The sequence below is a fragment of the Mobula birostris genome, chromosome 32 (genome assembly GCF_030028105.1).
Source record: "Mobula birostris isolate sMobBir1 chromosome 32, sMobBir1.hap1, whole genome shotgun sequence".
Classification (NCBI taxonomy): Eukaryota; Metazoa; Chordata; class Chondrichthyes; order Myliobatiformes; family Myliobatidae; genus Mobula; species Mobula birostris.
The window spans coordinates 21,058,741-21,080,172 of NC_092401.1; the positions used below are offsets into that span (position 1 = coordinate 21,058,741).

Here is a 21,432-nt window from a genome sequence, read left to right on the forward strand (position 1 = left end):
ACTAGTCATCGTGTACAAAAATATCATGTTTTTATTGGTTATTTGATACGTTAATCAATTGAAATTCTTGTTGCTGATTGGCTACTTGTGTTGTCCGTCACACGTGACCCTCCGTTGCTTCCGCTAGTGTCACGATGATGGCTGGTGGAGGAGTTAGGATTTTATTTCTACTGCTTGTCGCCGTTGTTGGAACTGCAGGGCGGATTCATCGCCTCACACTTAAGGTGCGTGGTATTTGGTTATTGTAAATGGTCGATTCCGTAGATGTCAATGTGGCTGGAGGCTCGTTTCCTTCCAGTGTCTCTGAAGGACTCCAGTTGTCTTGGGTTTGAGGTTCTTCTTCACCCACTCAGTCCACACCCTCTTCGCTTTTGGACGCAGTGTTGGTGAAAAGTTCCTCTACATCTCCTGTAGTTTGAAATACCACCTCAATGTGTTGTGAATGTGGGTCGGAAAGAGGCGACCATTTGGTGTTGATACTCACAACAGACAGACAATGATGGAGGAAGTCAGCAGGCCAGACAGGCAGCGTCTGTGGAGGGAAATGAACACTCAGGCCGAGACTCTTAATCAGGACTGGAAAGGAAGGGGGCAGTAGCCACAATAAAAATATAGAGGGGGAGCAGAATCTTCATATGAGAGGGTGGATGGGGGAGGGGGGATTGTTAGAGGCTAAGAGGTGATAGGTGCGAGAGGTAGAGGGCAGAAGAGGAGGAATCTGATGGTGAAATAGACCATGGAATAAAGGGAAGGAGGTGAAGGTGGGGGAGACGAAGAGAAGGGGTTGCAGGAATGAGGGAAGATGAAAGGTGTTGGGGGGAGAGGGGGAAGAAACAGCGGAGTGAGTACTGGAAGTTGATGTTGATTCCACCTTGTTGGAGATTACCAGAACAGAATACAAAGCGTTTCCCTTCCAGCCTGTGTATGGCCTCAACATGGCAGTTGAGGCTGTGGACAGACATGACAATGTGGGAATGGAAAGTCGAATTGAAATGGGGTGGCCACAGGGAGAACCAGTATGTTGGTAGATGGAACAAAAGCACTCAATGAAGCGGTCCCCCTATCTCTGTAAGAACTCACCGAAGTAACGGAGGCAGCACCAGGAGCACAAGATGAAACAAGTGATGCTGACAGATTCACAGGTGAAGAACTGCCTCACCTGGAGGAACTGTTTAGGGTTTGATTTCTAACATTATTCCCAAATTCTGACGAAGTGCCACCTCTTAGCGGGTATGCAGACTGTCCTTGCCTGAATCATTCTAAAAACATGATCAAAGAAACTGGGATTTGTTTATTATTGGCACAGGTACCAAGTACAGTGAAAAGCTTGTCTTGATTATTGTTCGTTCAGATCAATATCTTGTATTGTGCATTGAAGTAGTACAGGGTAAAAACAATAGCAGAATAAAGTGTAACAGCTACAGAGAAAGTGCAGTGCTGATAAACAATAAGTTGCAACATCATAAGGAGGTAGATTGTGAGATTATTGTACTATGGAACCATTCAGTAGTTCCATTACATTGGAGTGGAAGTGGTCCTTGAGGCTGGTGGTATACGTTTTCATCCTTCTGATCCTCCCTGTGACTGCATAGGTTTCCTCTCTCATTCCAAGGATGCTCAGGTTAGGGTTAGTAAGTTACAGGTGTGCGATGAAGAACGGCGACAATCATGGGCTGCCCTGAGCACGTCCTCAGACTGTGTTGGTCTCTAACGCAAGTGACACTTTTCACTGTACATTTCAATGTGCATGTGACAAGAAGCTAATCTTGTTTACACATCAGATCTGTCCTGCTTTTATCAGATTCTTGAGTAGACCTCTTTTACATTAAGATGGACTCTTGACTTCACAATCCACCTCGTTACGAGCTTGCACTTTATTTACCTGCTCTGCACTTTATACGTAGATGTTATACTTTATTCTGCATTGTTTTTACTTTGTTCTAGCTTAGTCCATTGTGTAATGACCTGATCTGTGAGAACAATGTGCAAGACGAGCATTTCACTGTATCTTTATCTTGTATCTAATGATGCCACGTGTTCAGTCAGTTTCTGCATATGCTGCCCAGCAAACTGAATCTCCCTGAAGTGGTTGACTGGAGGTTTGCTGCCTCGAGCTTGCTGGGAAGCTTACTCGCTCTGAGCTGGAAGATCTCTTAAGACATCACACTGAAAATGCTGGTGTCAGGGGGTTTTATTGTTGCAATAATCCTCCTTGTTCCACTTTCTCTGCTTCTTGCCTCCAGCTGTTGCTTCCTTCATGGGACTGCTGCCTCCTCTTCATACAGTTTCACCCTCCATTTCAAACTAGGTGACCTTTTCCTTCATTCTATTCAAGGAATCTTAGAAGTCAAGGTCAAAATAAAATTTATCAAAGTCAAAGTACAATTAATTATCGACGTATGTATATGTTACTGATAAAGTTTAAGGGAATGGGGGATTCTCAGGTCCCTGTAAACAATGGAATAAGTACTGACTATGTCTGTGACTGCAGTGTGTTTGAATAATGTCTCACAGCTGCCTTCTTTGGAGCAAGATAAGAGTTAAAGTTCGCCCAGATCCACATAAGATGTCTCTGGGCTTTTCACACCTTTTGATTTTGACACAAAGCAGTACCTGATGGAAATTAGACAGAACATTCCTTTCTTAATCAAAGCATAAATTTGACGGATGTTCTTATCTTTGTCATTAAGTTGTGACTCCAGCAAACCAGGTAGGACATTCCTTTCTTTAATTCAGGTTGCTGGAGTGTCTAACAAATTGATTGTACTTTTGTATCAATAGTCCATTGACTTGGCCAGAATAGTTATCAAACTGATTGTTCTCTGTATCAATAGTCCATTGACTTGAACGGAATGGTTATCAAACTGATTGTTCTTTTGTATCGGTGGCCTTATAACGTCTGAGAATTCTGACATCAGGCAGTGAACTTGTAGAACCGCCGGGGAGATGAGAAAGATTCTCTCCCTGATGTCGGGTCCAAGTTCACTCGCCGGCTGAGCTCGAAGAAATAAACGTGTGGAAAGGTAAGTAACGATCTTTTTGTGCTGTCGTTATTCGATCCAGCAAAGTTACGTTTACATTAGCACAGTAAAACAGACCAGATGCAGGCGGAGCTCAGCAGGTCACACAGCATCTGTGGAAATAAATGCTTGGCATCTCGGGCTAAGAACCTTCATCGGGACTAGCCGTCTGTTCCTTTCCACAGAACCTGCCGAGTTCCTCGGGCACTTTGTGTTTTACTCTGAATTTCTAGGGTCTCCAGCATCTCGTGTTTACTTTAGCATATACTGTAAGCTTCATGATCTTGCAGGCATTTACAGGAAAATAAAGAAATACAATAGAATTTATGAAAAACTATGCATAAAATAGTAAAATTTATTAAAATATCTGCATGTTACCATATACTATTTTGAGATTCAGGTGTTTACAGGAAAATAAAGAAATACATTAGAATTTTTAATAGAAAACTGATTATAAACAAAAACTATACCCAAACAAAAATGCCAAAACAATATTTGAAATGTGATGAATTTGGCATGAAGAGAGATTTGCAAGGGTGTTAAATGTAATCTCACTCTCACTGTTAAGGTGAAAAGGCTAGGTTTTTTTTCCTTTGAAAGGATGACATTGAGGGATCATATAATACGGGGATTGTGAGTAGACAAAGACAGATTGTTACCATCTGCAGAGACAGTACATGCTGTACTTTTGACTTTATTTCGAAACATGAATTACATTTACCCGCTCGGATGATTCTGACAGCACCTCCCAACCTGCTACTTCTACCACCAACAACAAGCAGGATTTCCCAGAGGTCAACAATAATTCCAACCCCTATTTCCATTCTGACATATCAGTCCATGGCCTCCACTACTGCCGTGATGAGGCCACTCTCTGGTTGAAGGAACAACACTTCATATTCTGTCTTGGAAGCCTCCAACCTTACAGAATGAACATTGATTTCTTTAACTTCAGCTAATTTCTCCCCCTTCCTCCTCCTCCATCCGTTCTTCACTTTAGCCCCCCTCTTACCCCTTCTCTTCTCCTCACCTGCCTATCACTTCCCTTTGCTGGCCCTCCTCCTTGCCTTTCTCCATTGATCCGCTCTCCTGTCCTGTCAGATTTGCTCTTCTTCAGCCCATGACATTTTCCACCTATCATCACCCAGCTTCTCTCTTCATCCCTTCCTCCTCCAACCCCACCCACTGACAATCCCCATTCCTGATTTCCCCTATCATCTCCCAGCTTCTCCCTTCATCCCCCTCCCCCTCCAACCCCACCCACCAACAATCCCCATTCCTGGTTTCACCTATCCTCTCCCAGCTTGTACCCATTCCCCCTCCCCCACCTTCTCATTCTGTCTAAATTCCCCTTCCTGTCTAGTCCTGATGAAGAGTCTCAGCCTGAAACATTGGCTCTTCATTCCTCACCTGACCTGTGGAGTTCTTCCAGCATTTTGTGTGTGTTACTCTGGAGTTCTGCAGAATTTCTTCTGTGTATGACATGTACAAGGCAGCAGGTACATGGGAAGACCAGGCTGCAGCTTCCCCTCTTAAGTCACTCATCATATGATTTAGAAACATGTTATCATTTCTATGTTGGATCTAAATCCTCGAATTCCTTGCCAAACACTGATTAACAGGACTCTGAAGACTGGTACTTGTTCCTCAATCACACTTCATTTGCGATTGCACAAGGAGAACTTGGCCCGTGTCTCCACACTGTTCTGAAGTTTGAACAAAGAAATCAACTTCAAGTTCATTGTCACCTGACTGTACGTTTATACAGACAGACGAAACAACGTTCCCTCAGACCACCGTGCACCCACAATACACATATCACACACAGCACAAAAACAAAATATTACCGCAAATGAGTTTTCTTAAACAGAAATGATATTTTTATACAGAATTGAGTAGTAGAGTCAGATATTGACCAATTGGTAACCTTGTGTCTGTTCAAATTATCCGCATGTTCAATCACCAATAGCACTGCAGTAATACAGGCATTGCCAATAAAATTACACATTAAAGGCCAATAAAAGCATCCGTTAGTCTTGCGAGTCCATGGATCTGTGCCTGGAAAGTCTTCACTCTCCAGGGTGCAGGCCTGGGCAAGGTTGTATGGAAGACCAGCAGTTGCCCATGCTGCAAGTCTCCCCTCTCCACAACACCGATGTTGTCCAAGGGAAGGGCATTAGGACCCATACAGCTTGGCACCAGTGTCGTCGCAGAGCAATGTGTGATTAAGTGCCTTGCTCGAACTCACGACCTTCAGGTGCTAGTCCAATGCCTTAACCACCTGGCCACGTGCCACAATAAATATAGTCCAATGCCTTAACCACTTGGTCGCATGCCCAAAGGCCGATAATACTTCAGAATTAGTAAAGTAACTGACCAATAGTGTCACACAAGAATCCTGTATTTGCATTCTTATCTTGGTATGCAAGATGGCTAAGGACTCCTGCTGTGTGTGCTCTTCAAAGACCTCCCTCCCCTGGGTTGACTGCACTCCATTTGTAAGCTAACTTTGCCTGGACATTATCATCCTAACCCTTGCTCTACTGAAATTTTGGTGGTACCTTCACTTCAAAGGCAACTTGGCATGGGGAGTAAAAGCTGTTCTTTAAAATGCACCTAGCTCCTGGAAGTTATTGAAAGCTGTCAAGAATTTAAGTTGGGAAATCAGAAGTTCTTTTTGAGGGTGTTGAGGATATGGAACTTCAAAATGAGAATCAGGTTTATTATCACTTTGGCCCCTCCATACCAGAGAGTGATACAACCAAAGGAATAAGTCAGATAAAGAAGGAGGGCAGCAATTCGAGAGGAGCACACGCTGGTTGGGCTGAATATCATTCAGAGCATAGAAATAAACTATCAGTAACTTCCTGTACATCAACAATCTCGGCACTCCTCTAAATTCTATTTTGTTTTGCATCTCTGGTTAGAATGACTTAATTGTTTTCAATTCCTGGGCCCACAATACCTTCCTCAACTTGCCTATGCCTGGCTTCCTTTGTTGCCTTGCTCATCATCTCCTTGTTTTATCCTGGTAATAAAGATTTATGAAATGAATATTAAAAGAAATCCAAAAACCTGTGGAATTCATTGCCACAAATGACTGTGGAGGTCTCGGGAGAGAAGGCGGTATAATGGGGTTGAGAAGAATAATAAATCAGCCAGATGGAATAGCGGAGCAGACTGCTCCTATATCTTATGGTCTGATCTCTTCAAACACTGCTTCATCGTGATGACTTGTTGAAACTTATTGGGGGTGTCTGGTTTAATTTGATGTTTGTGGTGAAATTTAACAGACGTTGAAAGCAAAAGGCTTTTGATTGGAGAGTTAGATTATGAAGACACGTAGTCCTCTTTTATTGTCATTTAGTCATAGTCATACTTTATTGATCCCAGGGGAAATTGGTTTTCGTGACAGTTGCACCATAAATAATAAATAGTAATAGAAAAATAGTAATAAATAGTTAAATAGTAATATGTAAATTATGCCAGTAAATTATGAAATAAGTCCAGGACCAGCCTGTCGGCTCAAGGTGTCTGACCCTCCAAGGGAGGAGTTGTAAAGTTTGATGGCCACAGGCAGGAATGACTTCCTATGACGCTCTGTGCTGCATCTCGGTGGAGTGAGTCTCTGGCTGAATGTACTCCTGTGCCCACCCAGTACATTATGTAGTGGATGGGAGACATTGACCAAGATGGCATGTAACTTAGACAGCACCCTCTTTTCAGACACCATCGTCAGAGAGTCCAGTTCCATCCCCACAACATCACTAGCCTTACGAATGAGTTTGTTGATTCTGTTGGTGTCTGCTACCCTCAGCCTGCTGCCCCAGCATACAACAGCAAACATGATAGCACTGGCCACCACAGACTCATAGAACGTCCTCAGCATCGTCCGGCAGATGTTAAAGGACTTCAGTCTCCTCAGGAAATAGAGACAGCTCTGACCCTTCTTGTAGACAGCCTCAGTGTTCTTTGACCAGTCCAGTTTATTGTCAATTTGTATCCCCAGGTATTTGTAATCCTCCACCATGTCCACACTGACCCCCTGGATGGAAACAGGGGTCACCGTAGCTCTCCTCAGGTCTACCACCAGCTCCTTAGTCTTTTTCACATTAAGCTGCAGATAATTCTGCTCACACCATGTGACAAAGTTTCCTACTGTAGCCCTGTACTCAGCCTCATCTCCCTTGCTGATGCATCCATCTATGGCAGAGTCATCGGAAAACTTCTGAAGATGACAAGACTCTGTGCAGTAGTTGAAGTCCAAGGTGTAAATCGTGAAGAGAAAGGGAGACAAGACAGTCCCCTGTGGAGCCCGAGTGCTGCTGATCACTGTGTCGGACACACAGGGTTGCAAGCACACGTACTGTGGTCTGCCAGTCAGGTAATCAAGAATCCATGACACCAGGGAAGCATCCACCTGCATCGCTGTCAGCTTCTCCCCCAGCAGAGCAGGGCGGATGGTGTTGAACGCACTGGAGAAGTCAAAAAACATGACCCTCACAGTGCTCGCTGGCTTGTCCAGGTGGGCGTAGACACGGTTCAGCAGGTAGACGATGGCATTCTCAACTCCTAGTCGGGGCTGGTAGGCGAACAGGAGGGGATCTAAGTGTGGCCTGACCATAGGCCGGAGCAGCTCCAGAACAAATCTCTCCTGGGTCTTCATGATGTGGGAGGTCAATGCCACCGGTCTGTAGTCATTGAGTCCGCTGGGGCGCGGCATCTTCGGCACAGGGACGAGGCAGGACGTCTTCCACAGTACAGGAACCCTCCGGAGCCTCAGGCTCAGGTTGAATACATGGCGAAGTACTCCACATAGCTGAGGGGCACAGGCTTTGAGCACCCTGGTACTGACACCATCCAGTCCTGCAGCCTTGCTTGGGTTGAGACGTTTCAGCTGTCTTCTCACCTGTTCAGCCGTAAAGCCCACCATGGTGGTTTTGTGTGGGGGAGGGGTTTAGTCATGAGAGCAGGGTGGGGGACTGTGAGGAGGGGTAGGAGGGGAGAGTGGAATATGTGTTCGTTGGGGGCCGACAACAGATGGCTTATGTGGTAATGTATGCAATAAGAAATGATACATTATTTCCTCTGGTGTGATAGCACAAAACACAGGACAAACCAAGACTGAAAAAACTGACAAGCCCACATAATTATAACATATAGTTACAAACAGTGTAACAATACCATAACTTGATGAAGAAGTCCGTGAGCACAGTAAAGTTCAAAGTTTCTCAAATGTCCCACATCTCACGCAGACGGGAGAAGGAAGAAAAACTCTCCCTGCCATGCCAACCACAATCTGACTCTGAGTCATCCGAAAACTTTGAGCTCTGATCAGCTCTCCGACACCGAGTACCGAGCGCCATCTCTGTCCGAACGATTCGACCTCCTTCTCGGTCGCCAAAAGCAGGCAAGGCCGGGGATTTTGAGGACTACCCTCCGAAAGATTCCCGACCACACGGTAACGGGGTTAGCCTTTTGAATTCAAATTTTAAAAAGCTACTTCCTCATAGGATAAAGAAATTTGGCAAGGTCCAGCAAACCCTTAACAATTTTCACAGATTCATCACTGAAAGCTTCCTGTGTGCACAATGGCTTGGTATGGCAGCTGCTCTTCACATGACCACAAGAAACAGCAGAGTTATGGACACAGCTCGGCACATCACAGCAACCAGCTTCCTCTCTGCAGACTCTGTCTAAACTTCTTGCTGCCTCAGTAAAGCAGCCAGTGTTATCAAGGACCCCACCCAACCCAGACATTCTGTCTTTTCTCCTCTCCCATCAGGAAGAAGATACAAAAGCCTTAAAAGCACATACCACCAGGCTCAAGAACACCTTCTGTCCCTCTGTTATCAGACTCTTGATTGGACCTCTTGTCTGATAAGATGGATTCTTGGCCCAGCAGTCTACCTCATTATGGTCTTGCACTTTATCATTTACCTGCACTGCACTTTTTTTTGGTAGGTTTTACACTTCATTCTACATTGTTACTGTTTTACCTATTCCAGCTCAGTGCTCTGATCTGTATGAACAGTATGTAAGGCAAGATTTTCACTGTATCTTGGTATATGTGACAATAGTAGTAAACCAAAAACCAATATTTCCTATCTGGAAGAAGATGGGCATTGGAATGTTTGGTCAGCTCACAGAGTGTTCACACCTAAATCACCATTATTCTATGTCATTTTCTGAGGGTAGGAGCAATGATCTCCGCCACAGATTGAGTTAAAACAAAGTAATTGGTCAATCTTATGTTCATGTCCTTTTTCTTTGTGGCTCTGCAAACTTTTTCCTTTGAATTTATTCTGTTCACCTTTGAAAGTCTCATCAAAAAAGTAAAATATTGCCATAATGTCGTGTGCTTTCTAATCTGTCTGTGTTTGGAAAGGTCAGATATATTGCAATGCTGCCATAAAATAGTTGTTAATCTGCTTTAAAGCTCCATTGTTCTCTGGGAAGGATGGGTTTATTCAGTTCAGGGGTTTGTAAGCTGATGTATGCAAGAAAGCGTCTGTGAGATTCAGGATAAGTATTCGATAACTGACTTTGAAAATTCATAGGCAAATTTATTGTCATATGTACAGGTGGCTCATCGGCATATGGCATTTGAATTGAATTGACTATTACTTGCATCCTTCACGAGTAAAAATCTTTGCACATTTAGACAGAGACATAATAGAAACATAGAAAATAGGTGCAGGAGTAGGCCATTCGGCCCTTCGAGCCTGCACCGCCATTTATTATGATCATGGCTGATCATCCAACTCAGAACCCCGCCCCAGCCTTCCCTCCATACCCCCTGACCCCCGTAGCCACAAGGGCCATATCTAACTCCCTCTTAAATATAGCCAATGAACTGGCCTCAACTGTTTCCTGTGGCAGAGAATTCCACAGATTCACCACTCTCTGTGTGAAGAAGTTTTTCCTAATCTCGGTCCTAAAAGGCTTCCCCTCTATCCTCAAACTGTGGCCCCTCGTTCTGGACTTCGCCAACATCGGGAACAATCTTCCTGCATCTAGCCTGTCCAATCCCTTTAGGATCTTATACGTTTCAATCAGATCCCCCCTCAATCTTCTAAATTCCAACGAGTACAAGCCCAGTTCATCCAGTCTTTCTTCATATGAAAGTCCTGCCATCCCAGGAATCAATCTGGTGAACCTTCTTTGTACTCCCTCTATGGCAAGGATGTCTTTCCTCAGATTAGGGGACCAAAACTGCACACAATACTCCAGGTGTGGTCTCACCAAGACCTTGTACAACTGCAGTAGTACCTCCCTGCTCCTGTACTCGAATCCTCGCTATAAATGCCAGCATACCATTCGCCTTTTTCACCGCCTGCTGTACCTGCATGCCCACTTTCAATGACTGGTGTATAATGACACCCAGGTCTCGTTGCACCTCTCCTTTTCCTAATCGGCCACCATTCAAATAATAATCTGTTTCCCTATTTTTGCCACCAAAGTGGACAACTTCACATTTATCCACATTAAATTGCATCTGCCATGAATTTGCCCACTCACCCAACCTATCCAAGTCACCCTGCATCCTCGTAGCATCCTCCTCACAGCTAACACTGCCACCCAGCTTCGTGTCATCCGCAAACTTGGAGATGCTGCATTTAATTCCCTCATCCAAGTCATTAATATATATTGTAAACAACTGGGGTCCCAGCACTGAGCCTTGCGGTACCCCACTAGTCACCGCCTGCCATTCTGAAAAGGTCCCCTTTATTCCCACTCTTTGCTTCCTGTCTGCTAACCAATTCTCCACCCACACCAATACCTTACCCCCAATACCGTGTGCTTTAAGTTTGCACACTAACCTCCTGTGTAGGACCTTGTCAAAAGCCTTTTGAAAATCCAAATATACCACATCCACTGGTTCTCCCCTATCCACTCTACTAGTTACATCCTCCAAAAATTCTATGAGATTCGTCAGACATGATTTTCCTTTCACAAATCCATGCTGACTTTGTCCAATCATTTCACCGCTTTCCAAATGTGCTGTTATCACATCCTTGATAACTGACTCCAGCAGTTTCCCCACCACCGACGTTAGGCTAACCGGTCTATAATTCCCCGGTTTCTCTCTCCCTCCTTTTTTAAAAAGTGGAGTTACATTAGCCACCCTCCAATCCTCAGGAACTAGTCCAGAATCTAACGAGTTTTGAAAAATTATCACTAATGCATCCGCTATTTCTTGGGCTACTTCCTTAAGCACTCTAGGATGCAGACCATCTGGCCCTGGGGATTTATCTGCCTTCAATCCCTTCAATTTACCTAACACCACTTCCCTACTAACATGTATTTCGCTCAGTTCCTCCATCTCACTGGACCCTCTGTCCCCTACTATTTCTGGAAGATTATTTATGTCCTCCTTAGTGAAGACAGAACCAAAGTAATTATTCAATTGGTCTGCCATGTCCTTGCTCCCCATAATCAATTCACCCGTTTCTGTCTGCAGGGGACCTACATTTGTCTTTACCAGTCTTTTCCTTTTTACATATCTATAAAAGCTTTTACAGTCCGTTTTTTATGTTCCCTGCCAGTTTTCTCTCATAATCTTTTTTCCCCTTCCTAATTAAGCCCTTTGTCCTCCTCTGCTGAACTCTGAATTTCTCCCAGTCCTCAGGTGAGCCACTTTCTCTGGCTAATTTGTATGCTTCTTCCTTGGAATTGATACTATCCCTAATTTCTCTTGTCAGCCACGGGTGCACTACCTTCCTTGATTGATTCTTTTGCCAAACTGGGATGAACAATTGTTGTAGTTCATCCATGCAACCTTTAAATGCTTGCCATTGCATATCCACCGTCAATCCTTTAAGTGTCATTTGCCAGTCTATCTTAGCTAATTCACGTCTCATACCTTCAAAGTTACCCCTCTTTTAGTTCAGAACCTTTGTTTCTGAATTAACTATGTCACTCTCCATCTTAATGAAGAATTCCACCATATTATGGTCACTCTTACCCAAGGGACCTCTCACGACATGATTGCTACTTAACCCTTCCTCATTGCTCAAAACCCAGTCCAGAATAGCCTGCTCTCTAGTTGGTTCCTCGACATGTTGGTTTAAAAAACCATCCCGCATACATTCCAAGAAATCCTCTTCCTCGGCACCTTTACCAATTTGGTTCACCCAATCTACATGTAGATTGAAGTCACCCATTATAACTGCTGTTCCTTTATTGCACACATTTCTAATTTCCTGCTTAATACCATCTCCGACCTCACTACTACTGTTAGGTGGCCTGTACACAACTCCCACCAGCGTCTTCTGCCCCTTAGTGTTACGCAGCTCTACCCATATCGATTCCACATCTTCCCGGCTTATGTCCTTCCTTTCTATTGCGTTAATATCTTCTTTAACCAGCAACGCCACCCCACCTCCCCTTCCTTCATGTCTATCCCTCCTGAATATTGAATATCCCTGAACGTTGAGCTCCCATCCCTGGATACCCTGGAGCCATATCTCTGTGATCCCAACTATATCATAATCATTAATAACAATCTGCACTTTCAATTCATCCACCTTATTACGAATGCTCCTTGCATTGACACACAAAGCCTTCAGGCGCTCTTTTACAACTCTCTTAGCCCTTATACAATTAAAAAGTGGCCCTTTTTAATGCTTGCCTTGGATTTGTCGGCCTGCCACTTTTACTTTTCTCCTTAGTACTTTTTGTTTCTACCCTCACTTTACACCCCTCTGTCTCTCTGCACTGGTTCCCATCCCCCTGTTGTGAACTAACCTCCTCACGCCTAGCCTCTTTAATTTGATTCCCACCCCCCAACCATTCTAGTTTAACATGCACGTCATACATGCATGACTGGCTAAAAGTAAAACTAAGGCTATGTCCACACTACACCGGATAATTTTGAAAATGCAGCCTTTTCGTTTTGCCCCTCCGTCCACACTGAAACGGCGTTTTCATCCCCCGAAAACAGAGATTTTCTAGAACACTCTCCAGAGTGTGTAAATTTGAAAACGATTGTTTCGCGTTGTAGTGTGGGCGGGGTAAACGGAGATATTTAAAAATGCTGTCATGACAACACCACAACAACAATGCTTTTTCTGCTTCTGCTTGGTACTGCGCAAGCACTGCCAGACGGCTGTTATAACGCGCAGTCAGTGTGAACGGCGTGAGAGTTGAATTGTAACGTGAGCTTTTTTGACTAGATCCCCTAAATTGATTTGATTGAGTCTATCTTTAATAATATTAATGCCAGAAATACAGTGCAGGTCTGGCGGCAGAAGATTCCAATCTCTTGGGTAGAGAACAGCTTCATGCATGTGTTGCTTACTTTATTATCTATGTTAATAGTTTGTTTGGAATTAAACATCCCTACTGCTTTGCTGACTTTGTAGTCGTTTGTATCTCGCAGAAACAGCTTGACTTCATTGTCCGTCTGAACGAGAAGTCCGGTCTGATTTTTCCAGCGGAGGTTTTCTTTGTATTCCTCGAAGACATTGTTGAAAACTTTCTTTCGCTGTTGTTGTTGGTACTCTAGTTTTATTCTATGGAAATAGCACAACACCGCCACGGAAACGTGAATATTATACCGTTTCCTCTTCGCTTGTTTTTCTGTAGATGTGTCTACGCATGCCCAGTAGGAGTAGATTTGCCCAAATATCAGTTTTGGTGTGGACAGAGATATTTTGAAAAATGCGTTGTGTGAACACCTGTCATTTTTACTCGAAACCGGCGTTTTCGAAATTATCCGCTCTAGTGTGGACGTAGCCTAAGAATGTATATGATTTATCAGAGTTCCATATTTCCTTTCAATTATTTTTTATGCATGAAGTTACAAAACATAACAGATACGAACAGATGGTCACAGGTAAAGCCATTGAACACTTCCATACAGAGAATTGTTGCGGTAAAGCCATATCCATAATCAATAACACCACCATATAAGACATGCTCTCTTCTAACTGCTTACATCAGGAAGGAGGTAAAGAAACCTCAGTACCACCAGGTTCAGGAACAGTTGCTACCCCTCAACCATTAGGCTCTTGAACCAGAGAGGATAATTTCACTCGCCCCCATCACTGAACTGTTTCCACAACCTATGGACTCACTTTCAAGGACTCTCCATCTCATGTTCACAATATTTATTGCTTATTTATTATTATTATTATAATTCTTCTTTATTTTTACTTTGTACTTGCAGAGCTTGTTGTCTTTTGCACTCTGGTTGTTTGCCCATCCTGTTGGGTGTAGTCTTTCATTGATTCTCTTGAATTTCTTGTTTTGACTGTGAACGCCCACAAGAAAATGTACTTCAGGGTAATATATGGTGACATACAGTTGCAAGAAAAAGTTTGTACACCCTTTGCAATTACCAGGTTTTCCGCATTAAATATTCATAAAATGTAGTCTGATCTTCATCTAAGTCACAGTAATAGACAAACTCAATCTGCCTAAACTAATCACTATTATAATAATAAAATAATAAACTAAACTAATAACACGCAAACAGTTGTACACCATTTAAACAATCACAGTCCAAGTTCAAAAAAAGTATGTGAACTTCTCAGGCAGGGTTTCTCAACTGGGGTTTCCAGGAACCCTAGAGTTCCGTGAGAGATCGTGATTAAAAAAAAAATTAAACATCATGTTTTGAAATTTTGCACATTCTGGAATGCTGACAATGCTAGCCAGTGGTGGGCAATGGCTGAGCAGGCCCGTGAGCCATCTCGTTCAATGTTTCTCAGTCTAGTATGGCACTGCGCAGTGGGACTGTGTTTATTTGCTTGAGTCCATTCTCAGTTTTTGGCATGAGATGGTGGGGGGGGGGGACTGCAGGCTGATAATTGGTGAGCAATGTATTGCATAGAGTAGAGGATGGCAGGCTGATGAGTGCTGTATTACACTGAGGGGAGGACGGTGGGCTAGTGGTGACCATGTGTTGCAAGGGGGGAGGACGGTAGGTCATTGAGGAGTGATGTATTGCATGAAGGAGAGGACCGTAGGCTGACAAGGGATGTGAAGGGAGTTTTCCATGCATTGAATGGACTCTCCCAACTTTGGCTGTGATGTTAGCCTCTCCCTCCTGAATTACCTCCCAATTTCCCCTTGTGCGCCACTGACTGACTTGTGGGAGCAAGCAAACTCTACTGGTGTAGAAGAAAATTAGAGAAATTTTCATTCAAAAGATGGGTTTTATAGCACCGGGACTCAGCTACTGGCCTTCCACTTTGCTGTTGTTGTAAAAGTTGCAAAAGGTCATTTGTGTGGGTTAGAAGTGAATTGTGAAGTTTTTTGTATTTTCTGTGGTTTTCTCATGTAGTTATTAATTATACCATTCTTATCATGCAACAATGGACACAGAAAAATTCAGCCTTTACAATGAAAGCTATATCAATGGATTTTGGCCTGTCATGGACATCCCGCTCTGGTCTTCTGCCTGCTCTGGATCTCTTTATCGCTAACTGCCGCCGGGACATCAACTGCCTCGACTTCACCGCACCTTGTTCCCATTCCAACCTCACTCCTTCTGAACTCTCTGCTCTCCACTCCCTCCGCACTAATCCTAACCTTACTATGAAACCCGCCGATAAGGGGGGCTGCTGTTGTAGTCTGGCGTACTGACCTCTACCTTGCCGAGGCACAGCGACACCTCACAGATACCTCCTCTTATTTACCCCTCGATAGTGACCCCACTAAGGAGTACCAGTCCATTGTCTCCCACACCATCACTGACTTTATCTGCTCAGGGGATCTCCCATCCACTGCTACCAACCTTATAGTTCCCTCACCTCGCACTTCCCGTTTCTACCTCCTACCCAAGATCCACAAACCTGCCTGTCCTGGCAGACCTATTGTCTCAGCTTGCTCCTGCCCCACTGAACTCATTTCTGCATACCTCGACACGGTTTTATCCCCCCTTGTTCAATCCCTTCCTACCTATGTCCATGACACTTCTCACGCTCTTAAACTTTTTGATGATTTTAAGTTCCCTGGCCCCCACTGCTTTATTTTCATCATGGATGTCCAGTCCCTATATACTTCCATTCCCCAACAGGAAGGTCTCAAAGCTCTCCGCTTCTTTTTGGATTCCAGACCTAATCAGTTCCCCTCTACCATCACTCTGCTCCGTCTAGCGGAATTAGTCCTTACTCTTAATAATTTCTCCTTTGGCACCTCCCACTTCCTTCAAATTAAAGATGTAGCTATGGGCACCCGTATGGGTCCTAGCTATGCCTGTCTTTTTGTTGGCTTTGTGGAACGATCTATGTTCCAAACCTATTCTGGTATCTGTCCCCCACATTTCCTTTGCTACATCGACGACTGCATTAGCGCTGCTTCCTACACGCATGCTGAGCTCGTTGACTTCACTAACTTTGCTTCCAACTTTCACCCTGCCCTCAAGTTTACCTGGTCCATTCCCGACACCTCCCTCCCCTTTCTAGATCTTTCTGTCTCTATCTCTGGAGACAGCTTAGCTACTGATGTCTACTATAAGCCTACTGACTCTCACAGCTATCTGGACTATTCCTCTTCTCACCCTGTCTCTTGCAAAAATGCCATCCCCTTCTTGCAATTCCTCCATCTCCGCCGCATCTGCTCTCAGGATGAGGCTTTTCATTCCAGGACGAGGGAGATGTCCTCCTTTTTTAAAGAAAGGGGCTTCCCTTCCTCCACCATCAACTCTGCTCTCAAACGCATCTCCCCCATTTCACGCACATCTGCTCTCACTCCATCCTCCCGCCACCCCACTAGGAATAGGGTTCCCCTGGTCCTCACCTACCACCCTACCAGCCTCCGGGTCCAACATATTATTCTTCGTAACTTCCACCACCTCCAATGTGATCCCACCACTAAGCACATTTTTCCCCCTCTCCCCCCCCCCCGCTTTCCTCAGGGATCGCTCCCTACGCGACTCCCTTGTCTATTCGTTCCCCCCCCACCCCTCCCCACTGATCTCCCTCCCGGCACTTATCCGTGTAAGCGGAACAAGTGCTACACATGCCCTTACACTTCCTCCCTTACCACCATTCAGGGCCCCAGACAGTCCTTCCAGGTGAGGCGACACTTCACCTGTGAGTCGGCTGGGGTGATATACTGCATCCGGTGCTCCTGATGTGTCCTTCTATATATTGGCGAGACCCGACGCAGACTGGGAGATCGTTTTGCTGAACGCCTACACTCTGTCCGCCAGGGAAAGCAGGATCTCCCAGTGGCCACACATTTTAATTCCACATCCCATTCCCATTCTGACATGTCTATCCATGGCCTCCTCTACTGTAAAGATGAAGCCACACTCAGGTTGGAGGAACAACACCTTATATTCTGTCTGGGTAGCCTCCAACCTGATGGCATGAACATTGACTTCTCCAACTTCCACTAATTTCCCCCACCTCCCCCTCGTACCCCATCCGTTATTTCTTTATGTGCACACATTCTCTCTCTCTCTCTCTCTCTCTCTCTCTCTCTCTCTCTCTCTCTCTCTCTCTCTCTCTCTCCCCCTGTGTCCCTCTGACTATACCCCTTGCCCATCCTCTGGGTTTTCCCCCCCTCCCCCTTTTCCTTCTCCCTGGGCCTCCTGTCCCACGATCCTCTCATATCCCCTTTGCCAATCACCTGTCCAGCTGTTGGTTCCATCCCTCCCCCTCCTGTCTTCTCCTATCATTTTGGATCTCACTCTCCCCCTCCCACTTTCAAATCTCTTACTAGCTCTTCCTTCAGTTAGTCCTGAGGAAGAGTCTCGGGCCGAAACGTCGGCTGTACCTCTTCCTAGGGATGCTGCCTGGCCTGCTGCGTTCACCAGCAACTTTGATGTGTGTTGCTTGAAATTCCAGCACCTGCAGAATTCCTTGTATCAATAGATGTTATGGACTGGTGATCCAAGTTGTCCTATTCCAGTGTGGCTGGTCTGTAGCAGACAACTTACATATGCAGCAATGGCTCCAGCAAAATTGACTTAACTACAAATTACAGCCATGTGACAGTAAAAGTGCTGATTATTTTAAACGGCTATTGAATCTGAAAACAAATGGATTAAAGCTTTTGTTAATAAGGTCACAGTAAAAAGGCTTGGAAGCAAGTTATTTAGTAGCAGAACATTTACCCAGAAAAGGAAAATTCATACAGTTAGTGACAACCTAATGATGCCAGCACGTATGATAGTGGGTAAAATGCTTGGACAAATGCAGTACAGGTTTCCCCCGCTATCCAAAGGTAGAGCATTCCTATGAAACAGTTTGTAAGCCGGAATGTCGTAAAGTGAATAAGCAATTACCATTTATTAATATAGGAAGAAGTTTTGAGCGTTCCCAGACCCAAAAAATAACCTACAAAATCATGCCAAATAACACACAAAACCTAAAATAACAGTAACATATAGTAAAAGCAGGAATGATATGATAAATACACAGCCTATATAAAGTAGAAATACTTTTCTGCAGCACTGTCTAGAGCAATGAAAGTCTCGCGGAAGCACTGTCAGCAGAAACATTCTCTCCAGTAACCTTTAAGCTATGAAGCTGCCAAATCATACCAAATAACACATAAAAATACACAGCTTATATAAAGTAGAAATAATGTATGTACAGTGTAGTTTCACTTACCAGAATCGGGAAGACTCCAATAAATTGCAGATTCGTCACAGTTAAACACTTGCTTTTACGAGTAACCACCTGACACAATCGGCAATCGCCTCTGATCTGGGCCAACTTTTACGTGCTGGGCAGCAACTAATTAATTAGCTTGTTTATTTCGGCTTTTTTCTTAAAGATGTGCTGGGTGCGTTCCGACTACCACTGCAGTACTGCATTCTTCGCGGATCGGGATCTGTCCGCGGTCTGGAGGTTGGGACCACTGCTTAAACGATGAAGCTGCCCTCGCCTCGGAAACCGATCATACCACCCATGACTACCTTTAAATTCCACTTTCGCAACACTTTCATCACCATCGTCCAGTGCTTTCTGTTTCAGCTTATTAAAAAGACTGACTGATTTCTCCTTAAGTACAAGAAAATTTAACGAACACCACACTTTGTACACCCATCAATCCACTCAAGCAATAGACTTTCCATTTTATCCATTATTGGATGCTGACTAAGAAAGACCACCTTGCTACGAGCAGAACCAACAGTAACATCGGCAGCTTTCAGAATTCTTTCTCTCTGCGTATAAATAGTGCAAATGGTGTACGCAGGCAAGTTCAACGTGCGGACAATGTCCTTACTTCGTTCACCATGATTGAAACGCTTAGTTATGTCTAGTTTTACGCTAAGTGTAACACCCTTACGAGCTCTTTTATGCTTTTCCGATACCTTAGAACTCATCTTGCTAACGGATGCCCAAAATAAATCGAGATAAAGCGCGTGTTTAAGCAATGCCGGCTAGAATGCAGTTCCGGGGGAGGAGCTTGGCTGTTCGGGCAGGCGCTGCCTTTTTTTTTGTAACAGTGAAAACACCTTCTGTTAGCGAAAACAGGTAACTAATGTAGGTCTTTTATAACAGCAAGGTGTTGTAGAGCGAATGTTCAGAAAACGGGGGACACCTCTATGAGAAACTGAAAAAGTAAGTTGACAGGTTAATGACATGTCACAAGATGCTGAAAGCGTTTTGCGTAATGAACCAAAAAACAGCTTCTCTATCCAGGTTGATGAGTCAACAGATTTCACCAACAAATGTCATGTTGTAGCATTTGTAAGATTTGTAAATGATGGTGAAATTCAAGAAAACTTTTTCTGTTGCAAAGAGGTGCTCGAAACAAGCAAAAAGTCCGAGATATATTTAATGTTTTGTCTTCCTACCTGGAAACAAAAGGTCTGTCTTGGAGGAACTGTGTTGGCATCTGTACTGATGGTGCCCCATCAATGGATGACTCCATGAGAGGTTTCATTTCTCTTGTAAAACAAAATTCTGACATTGTCACAACACACTGCTTCAACATTGCAAAATAAATTTTCATGTTGTAAGTAGCATTAATTAAAATCAATTTGCATCCTTTATTCAAGTTAAATCTACTGAGCCTACCTTTAGAAAAATTAAATCCCATTTTGGCTTAAGCCAGTTATTTAACAGAAATTTGTTATGTTTGCCTTGTGAGTTTTTAAAATTTATGGAAGGTAAAGAAAGTAGCTACAGGAAACATTTGGTTAGGGTTATTGCTGCTAAGGGAGGTTCTGCCAGTTATTAAATACAAAGTTTCACATACTTTTAGCAATGATTAAACAGTGTGTTCAATAAAGACTTGAAAAGTATAATTGCTTGTGTGGTATTAGTTAAGCAGATTGTGTTTGTCTATTATTGTGACTTGGATGAAGATCAGACCACATTTTGAGTGAATTAATACAGAAAAACAGTTAATTACAAAGGTTCACAAATACCTTCTTGCAACTGTTTATGTACTTTGATAATAAACTTTGAATAGGTATATTTAATAAGTCTTTCGATGAGGAGAAGGCCTTTGATATTTCAGTTGAAGAGGCTGTTAGAAGTGAACAGTGGGTGTAGTAAGCTACTTGAGAGAAAGCATCTTATGCAAACCCAGTGCTGACTTTGCCTGCTGCTGAGGCATAACTGAGTTGGATTTCTCTGAACTCACTATCCTTTTCACCTTTTGTTTTAGGATGATACAAGATCAACAATTTACTTGAACACGTTTGGTTTCTACACTAATGGAACTTTGTTAGTAAACCTCACAAGTCTTAAGTTAAGAAAAGACATAGTCTTGGAGAAGATTTTGGTAAGTACTTTGAATGAAATGTTGCATATCATGGAAATGACACAATTTCAATGATCCCTACTGTATTATAGAGTACAAGGATTAGTTTGATAATACTCCTTTTCAATAAAGTTTTTTTTTCTCTCTTTCACAGATATGCAAATTAGATAGCCCCATCCACTTGGGAAAAATTAGCGCCAGCACTTTATGCCCCATTAAACTGCTTAGCTTAAATGTTCTGCTTATTGAAGCCCAAGTTTGATAATGTCAGATCAGTGGCTTTGCAGTTCTTCCAAAACTGTGAAGTATTGACGGAGGCTGTCTGGCTCAGAGAAGACGAGAGATCAAGTTTAAGCCTCTAATGACCCAAACCCATTTGCTTGATCTCGCCATTCCCCATCATCCTATGCCTCCCCCTCCATCATCACGAGGATCTCCTCATCTCGCTCCAAATCTTACTGATGTGCTGCTCCTTTGAAACATACCAATTTCTACATGTGTTCTTATCCCTAGTTTTACTTCTCCATCTTCTCCCTTGATCCCTCTGCTATCTTCAGATTATCAGGCTGTTTGATAGCCAAGTTGGATTGGAATGTGGAACAATATAGGTCATTCTCCAAGATCATTCTAACCCTTTCCTCCCATGTTCCCCTCCATTTTTCTTTCATCCAAGTGCCTACCCAACAGTCTCTTAATTGTGTGTATGTATACACAGAGACAGACACAGTCTCCT

General features: G+C 43.7%; 1 protein-coding gene across 1 annotated transcript in view; it reads left to right on the forward strand.

The window, feature by feature from the left end:
• Positions 1-108: 108 nt before the first annotated feature.
• Positions 109-21,432, forward strand: part of LOC140191024 (protein GPR108-like) — a 72,894-nt gene continuing 51,570 nt past the window's right edge. Inside the window, exons 1-2 of the mRNA XM_072248064.1 lie at positions 109-224; positions 20,604-20,720. Coding sequence (XP_072104165.1) covers positions 135-224; positions 20,604-20,720 — 207 coding nt within the window. The 5' untranslated portion in view covers positions 109-134. The remainder of the gene's footprint in view (positions 225-20,603; positions 20,721-21,432) is intronic.